Raw genomic sequence first — 8,178 nt, forward strand, 5'->3', positions numbered from 1 at the left:
AAAATCAAATTTAAGGATTAACTGAAGTGCATACAAGAAAATTATGGGCTGTTTTTGACTATAAATTTGGAAACTTAAAAGTATAGCCCCTTTTTTAACCATATACGGAATTATCCAAGAAGGGATTCTCGAACTTCTATGGCTCAATGGACTAAAATTTTCTTTTAATGGACAATCTGCATCTTTTGCAAATGGCAATTACATGCCCTCTATCATATTGTTTGGAGATGTTAGGACATAATATTTAGTGAAACTACTTACTATCCTTATTAATATACTAATATCATGCTTCTACCCCAAGCCTTTTGTACACCCTATTACCGACCATCCCCTTTCTGTTTTCTTGACACATTATTTATTCTTAAAGCATAAGCTATCACACTCTTGTATGTTGTTATAGTGATGGATACATGAAAAATAGCGACAGTTATACAACGTGCTGTGTAGTTCTTTCTCCATTTATCTGCTACTTCACATATGGCAATAATTATTTTGTTGGTTGTATTTAATTGTTATGCTTTTGTCCTTTCTGTTTTTCCACCAATAACTGTCTCCATCTTCACATACTTCAGCCTATAATTTTTTTCCCATTTTGTAACTTAACTGGCAAAAAAAAAACATTCTTGGCAGCACAGATTTGAAATTTTGGGTATTCATGAGTTTGATAGTGATCGCAAGAGAATGTCAGTTATTGTTGGTTGCCCGGACAACTCAAAAATATTATTTGTCAAAGGGGCAGATAATTCAATGTTTAGTGTTATGAAGGAGACCTCTAATGCAAATATCTTGAAAGCAACTGAGACACACCTCCATTCCTACTCATCCAAGGGACTGCGAACTTTGGTCATTGGCATGAGAGAACTAACTAGCACAGAGTTTGACGACTGGCACCTTGACTATGAAAATGCAAGTACTAGTTTATCTGGAAGAAATGATTTACTAAAAGCTGTTGCAGTCAAGGTAGAGAGAGATCTTGACATTTTAGGAGCCTCCGGAGTCGAAGATAAGCTACAGCAAGGTGTACCTGAAGCTATCGAAACTCTGAGGCAAGCAGGGATTAAGGTCTGGGTTCTAACAGGGGACAAACAAGAAACAGCCATTTCTATTGGATATTCATGCAGGCTTTTATCTGATGATATGACTCAGATCATAATAAACATTCACTCAGAAGAATCTGCTAAGGAGAGTCTTCATGATGCAATAGCATTGTCTAAAAAAATGGTAGAAGCACAGAGCACTGAAGAGGCCCGAAAACAGCGTAGAGTTCCTCTTGCATTGATCATTGATGGGCCTTCTCTTGTTCACATTCTTAAAACTGAGTTGGAAGAAGAGGTAAACATCCATAAGATTACTGGTTGAATCTGCACTTTTTTTCTCTCGCTCTGCTACCGTCTTAAAGTCCCTGCCACTACACCACGACTTCGAAGTTATGATGTAGATTGAGGGTTATATTTTCATATTCTAACTAGGTTAATGATCTAAAATTGAAATTTTACTTTATTCAAGTAGTAACCTTTTTCTCTCTGTTTGCTGCTTTTGAACTTACTACAATCTGTGGATTCTGAAGTACATACATCTATCTAGATGCCTAACCAAGTGCAAATGCTTGTTCAGGTGTTTGAAAATAAAACTTCATTAAAAAGTTAATGGTTTCATTAATGGTGATTTTCACGCCCTTGTCCCATAATACGAACATGGGCACGTTACTCGGCTGGTGTTATTATACAAGGACTCTAATCCATTCTTATGCATGTACAAACGCCTTATATCATATACGCATATTCTGAATCAAAGAGATACAGTATCATATACTCATCCATAAAAGACACATGGATACACAAAAATCAGCCAAAGCAAAATGAAGAATAATCTAGATCATATATAAATTGGAACAAAAAGATACATGTCTAGTACGCAAAGACCTTCTCAACCAATAACAAGTACTGATCTAATAAACTTTAAATGAAAACAACTAACAGTCTTGGGGATACAACTGGTACAAACAGAATAAAAGGATGACTGGATGTATATCTGAAAGGCAAGAGAGCATACAACCAAGGGCTAATCCACCCTTAGCAAAGTGGTGTCACGTGACACCACTTTGCCCAGCCTTCACTTATTCCCCATCATTTGTGGTAAAAAAAGTGGGACCATAAAAATGTTATCCAAAGAAATTGAGTGACACTATGTTGAGTGATTGTCTCACCAAAGGAACCCAACCTGCACCCATATCACCCCCCTTAAAAAACCAAAATCCGACCCTATCACTACAGTAAGATCTATCCTTTGATGTATTTTCTTTCAAAGATGGTGTTGATTTCCGTGGCTATGATTACTCTGGGAAAAGTTTTTTCTGTAATGAAGTGATTAAGAGCTTGCTACAGAATAAAACGAGTGATGATTGGCTCAATGATTGCTTAGTAACATACATTAAGAAAGATCTATTTGATATTATTACTATGATTATGCATTTTTTTTCAAAATATGATTATTAGTTATGTTGTGACACCAAATACTAGATCCTGCCACTGCATATGACTAGCAACAACTCTCAGTAAATGTCCAATATAACTTGATCCAGATACAAGATAAGCAAACCAGACCTTGATCTGGAAACCCAGAAAAGCGTACTAACAAGTGTGTGAAATGAAGGTATGTGACAGATAGTTATGATGCTGCACATATAAATGCATACTATTGGTGAAGAAAAATGAGATCCGAGCATGAATTAGTGTATATATATGGATCTACTGCATATAAACAACTGACTAGCATATGAAACAGGGATATGAGATTTCATGGCATATTGTAGTAAAAGCATATATACACACAGAATCATATATCAAGAGTTGAGTGCAAACCTAAGGAGTTTTGAACTATATCTTGAAATTCAAAGCAACCGTTATCGCCAATAGATTCTGAAAATTTAAACAAGTTATATTCCTGACAGAATTTGAAAACCAAGATAAGACCTGCCCTAAATTTTGAAGAATCAAATTTAAATAAAAACTAAGCATGTTGAGAACATTTGCCACTGGAATAAACACGTGCAGGGGATATCAGATCCCTTTCAGCGGGTTTCTTAGAAACAGGATATATGAATTGGCTTCTTGTAATTTTTTTTTTCATTTTTTCACTTCTTTCTGAATTTGTACTCATAGTTCACAATTTTATATGATGCAGTTGTTTAAAGTAGCCATTGTGTGCAATGCGGTTCTTTGTTGCCGAGTAGCTCCATTGCAAAAGGCTGGCATAGTTTCTCTTATAAAAAGTAGAAGCAGGGACATGACTCTTTCTATTGGAGATGGTTAGCTTCACTTTGTTCTATGTTATGTTCCACTATCTGTATTGAAACTATTTTTCATGAGGTCTATTTATTTCCAGGTGCAAATGATGTTTCAATGATTCAAATGGCTGACGTTGGAATAGGGATCAGTGGTCAAGAAGGTCGGCAAGCCATTATGGCATCTGATTTTGCTATTGGCGAATTTAGATTTCTGGTGCCTCTTTTGCTTGTTCATGGTCATTGGAATTACCAACGAATCAGCTACATGATCTTATACAATCTTTACAGAAATACTTTGCCCAATCTCATGAATTATTGGTAAAGATCTCATATAAATCCTATCATTGTTTGAAACAGATAGTGACATTTATAATCTCGTGCTAAACATCTTTTTTTTTCAATGATCTGTTTTCTTCCGCTTTGATTTCTATGAGAAATACTTGAAATATTTTCTGTTACTTAAGCACAAGATTCGTACTTTGCATATAATTTCCTGTTATTTTTCACATTTCCCCTCTAAATTATTTCAAATGTACCCAGAAAGAAACTCACAAATTAGTTTTCAGTATAGCTTCAAAAGTATTGATAAGTCAGATGACACTATGATTCCTCATCCATGTTACTTGCTATCAAAATATTTCTTCTAAATTTTTTCTACATAGTTAATTTACCTTAGTCATTTTGAAATTACAAATAAAATAAAACTGGCCGTTGAGGGATTCACCGATATCCATTATCTATAATTATCAATAAAATAATATATTTCCCCTAAACTTACGCAAGATTCCTGCACTATATTATAAGAGCAATACTAAAATCAAGGTCTTAAATTTTTGCCTTTAAATAATAATTGGGTTTTGGAAACTCTTGTACCATGCTTATCTAGTTATCTCCAATACAATGTCATTTAACTGACTTTTCGAACCTTATACTGCAGGTATGTATATAATTCTGACCTCAGTCTATCAAATCCCGTGAATCTAATAAGTTCGATCCTTTATTCGGCAGTATACACTTCAACCCCAAATATTTTTGTGGGAATTTATGATGAAGACTTAAGCAGGAAAACTCTGCTCAAGTATCCTGAACTATATGGAATAGGTCCCAGGGAAGAAAGCTACTCCTTTAAATTGTTTTCGCTGACAATGCTAGACTCCCTTTGGCAAAGCCTGGCTCTATTTTGTGCAGCGACATTTGCCTATCAACGTAGCTCTTTAGATGATTCCAGCTTTGGAGACATATGGATGTTTTCTGTTGTTTTGCTTGTTAATCTCCATTTGGCTATGGACGTTATAAGATGGAACTGGAAAATTCATGCATCTATTTGGGGAAGTACTATCCTGACGTTTTTGTGCATCCTTGCAATTGATCAGGCTCCTGGAATGCCTTATTATAGGTAATTATTCTTACTTTTGCATCTATAAACATATGTATATCTGTTACAACTGTTATAATATTATATTATAACCCTTAACCCTCACCATAACTTCGGAGTTATGGCGTAGTGGCATGGTCCTTTAAGATGGTATCAGAGCAATCCTATAAAAAATTGATACATCCACATTAGTCTAGGTTCCAAGAGGCACAGGCATGTTAAAACATAAAATTATAACTCTCAACCGTCACCACAATTTGTAGTTTTCTCTCAGTATGAAAGATGTGTATCATAGTTGTAGGCTTGTAGCCTGTAATAATCTATGATGAATGAGCACACCCTTGACCTTCTCAAGATTTTTCACTTCTTTCGGTATAATTCCTTTTTCTTTGCCATTTTAATTTCAACTAAACGGTAGCTGTTGGTATCCCTTAATTTTGCAGAAATTAGTACATCCTCTAATGTTTATTGATATTTTTGCACAAGTTCATAACCATTATCTTTAAGCACTACCCGTTTTACTTGTGTACTTCCTCCGCCTCTGAATAATTTCTTTCTCTTATTGTGTTGAACCGTTGAAAACAGACTGAAGAATCTTGGTTGGCTGATGTCTCTTTGTTTCTCTTTTCTAGCATTTTTTTACATACTTTATCATAATTCAAGGCTGATGTCTCTTTGTTCCTCTTTTCTAGCATTTTTTAACATACTTAACTATAATTAAAAGGGTTAAGATGCACATTGCACACTTTGTAGTAGGGTGTCCGCTTTTTTATGTAAAACAGTGTGTTAACTACTTACCATCCTTGTTCTGTTACTTATTGCGATACTTTCCCGAAAGATTTTGACGGAATGTGAGAATCATCTCATGGTTAGAATTAGACATTTGCCAAGAATATTCCTTTGTGATTCACTTGGAGTTAGCATCATCACTGTGATGACGGGCGCATGGATTGATAAAATAGAACACGAGTGACAAGTAGCTAAACCCTCGCGATAGATGGTTGCATCTGCAATTAACACTAATTCAGACACGACATTGTTTCCTTGGAAGATCGTCACTAACGTGTACTTTTGGTATGCCAGGGCATTCAACCATCTAATATCCAGCATAGTGTTTTGGCTCACGGTTCTCATCATCATTGCAATAGCATTGCTTCCTCGTTTTGCTTGCAAGGTGTTCAATCAATACTTGCGACCTGATGATGTTCGAATTGGGAGAGAGATGGAGAAACTAGAGAAAGATGCTGCTTCAGAAAATGAGACGATCTCATCTACAGTGGTGAACGATAGATGAACATGACCCAGTCCTACCGTTAGAGGGAAGGATAGTTGGAACCTCTTCCCGCGGCGAAGAAAGGAAGGAAAAGGGCTCTATAATGGAGATAATGATCTTAACTGAATGCTGCCTATTATAATAGTAGAAGTTGCGCCTACTGCGCAATTACCTATCAGGTACTATATCCTCTATTAGAGAAAGACTAAATTTGTCCACTAGTTTATCTTTTTGACAGCTTATATTCAGTAAAATGAGGTGAAGCTTTACGCTACCTAAATTTTGTATAAACTTTATGAATTAATGAAAAAGGTTGAAATGTGTACCTAAACTTTCTATAATTGTATGAACTATTGGAAAAGGTTGAAATATGTTACGTACTCTTACAGTACTGTTTATATTTTACCTATACTGTTAGCAAACTCTTTTTCTTATCTGATAAATAACCCCGAAACCTTAATCTCTTCCTGAATTTTTTGTGTCATTTCTGTTGGGAAGAACGAGAACAAAAACAGATCCGAGTATAAGCAGAACAACCAGTACATGAATAAAGGAATAGAGCAGAAAGTTAATGTAACCATTATCGATAAACTTTAAGTTTGAGATACTTTACAGAAATGCTGAATCACCCTCTAACCAGAGGACTAGTCTTGAACAAATTATGCCCCACCTACGGTAGCATTGGGTCTGCACAATACTTCTGAGGATGAGACGACAACAGTCCAAAGAAGCGCTCTGTTATGTTGAACACCTCAACTGTAACTTTACTTCGCTAGAATCTTCAATACCAGCAACTTATAGAATTGTAAAAGAAGACTGAGAGAAGAATTTGATTCTGTTTTTCTGTGTTTTTCAAATGAATAGAGGAGGCCCTTTATATAGGGTTCGTGTGAGCTAAGAGATTAGACAAGGCTTTGAATGCCAGTTATTGTAACGTTTGTAATGTCTGCAATAACTATCATTCAAACCTTGTAACGTTCATACGAAATGTCCAGGCTGGTTAAAAGCAACACATGCAAAAGAGCAAGCTCCGGACCACGCGCTGGATCTCGCGCCCAGACTGCTAGCACGCTCGCACGTGCACGCTCGCTTGTATACCAACATAAATGTATATTTCTAACACTTTTACTATATCATATATAACACATATGTTAATTGGACCAATTAGTGTGCATTCAATTAGTCAATATAGGACTAAAACTCACATACTACTAATTAAACACCTTTTAATTTTCATCTATGGAATTCAACCATATAAATGGTATCCTTCCATATAAATCCTCCATTATTTATTAATATCAACAATCCCCCATAATTCCATAGCTGGAAGTAAAGAAGAGTGTGCATATCATGCTTTTGGATGGTATTTTTCGATTTGAACATTCCCTGTAGTTATCCAATTTTATCACCACAGGAACAAAGTGAAACTAAGTTTTAAACTTGAATCTTTGATGTGGTGATATTCATTGGTAATAACACGATATAGGCTATAGTAGCAATATTTAGGTTTGACGCATTATGGTCATGCGTTCTTATCCATTTTATGAACATTGTCAAGGAATAACATACTTCCTCTAATTGTGGCCACAAAATTGTATTCACATAGTTGGGCATCTCCAAGGATGCGTTGCTTGCATCTTGTCTTAAAAACTTGATCCCATTCAGAGTCAAAACACTCCTACTATACTAACAGTTAACAACACCTTCCATGTATACATGATGATAGACTCGGATACAAAGTATCTATCTATGATTAGGTGTTCAACTCACACAACAACTTATTGTTACCACATTGAACCTACTTTGTGAGATCTCCACTCATATAGATTGGGTTGCTATTGTCGATGAGTTAGGTAAGGGTTTCAGTCCCATCATTAATCTAGATTTAAGATCTAGTGACAACTCAAGTCCTTTTGCAAAGGGATTTGCTGTGTTGCCCTTGGACTTGACAAAGTCCACAACAATTACTCCTTTATCAACAAACTTTTTTACAGTCTTTATCCGTACTTGGATATGAACTCGAGTCTTGCAGTTATACTTTGAACTTTTAATCCTTGCAATTGTGGTCATATTTTCACAATGCACAGAGATTGCAGGAATATGCTTATTGATCATAGGCAACTCAGACATAAGTCTCTTAAGCCATTCAACTTCTAAACTAGTAGTGTCCAAAGTGCATAGCTCTGTTTCAAAATTAGACCGAGACAAAATGGTTTGTTTGACAGATCTCTAGGCGACTGCGTT

General features: G+C 35.7%; 1 protein-coding gene across 1 annotated transcript in view; it reads left to right on the forward strand.

The window, feature by feature from the left end:
- LOC109848299 (phospholipid-transporting ATPase 1-like) overlaps positions 1–6,305 on the forward strand; it is a 20,097-nt gene extending 13,792 nt beyond the window's left edge. Inside the window, 5 exon segments of the mRNA XM_020417729.1 lie at positions 636–1,332; positions 3,184–3,307; positions 3,385–3,604; positions 4,224–4,682; positions 5,745–6,305. Coding sequence (XP_020273318.1) covers positions 636–1,332; positions 3,184–3,307; positions 3,385–3,604; positions 4,224–4,682; positions 5,745–5,955 — 1,711 coding nt within the window. The 3' untranslated portion in view covers positions 5,956–6,305.

Source organism: Asparagus officinalis, chromosome 7 (assembly GCF_001876935.1).
Source record: "Asparagus officinalis chromosome 7, Aspof.V1, whole genome shotgun sequence".
NCBI lineage: Eukaryota > Viridiplantae > Streptophyta > Magnoliopsida > Asparagales > Asparagaceae > Asparagus > Asparagus officinalis.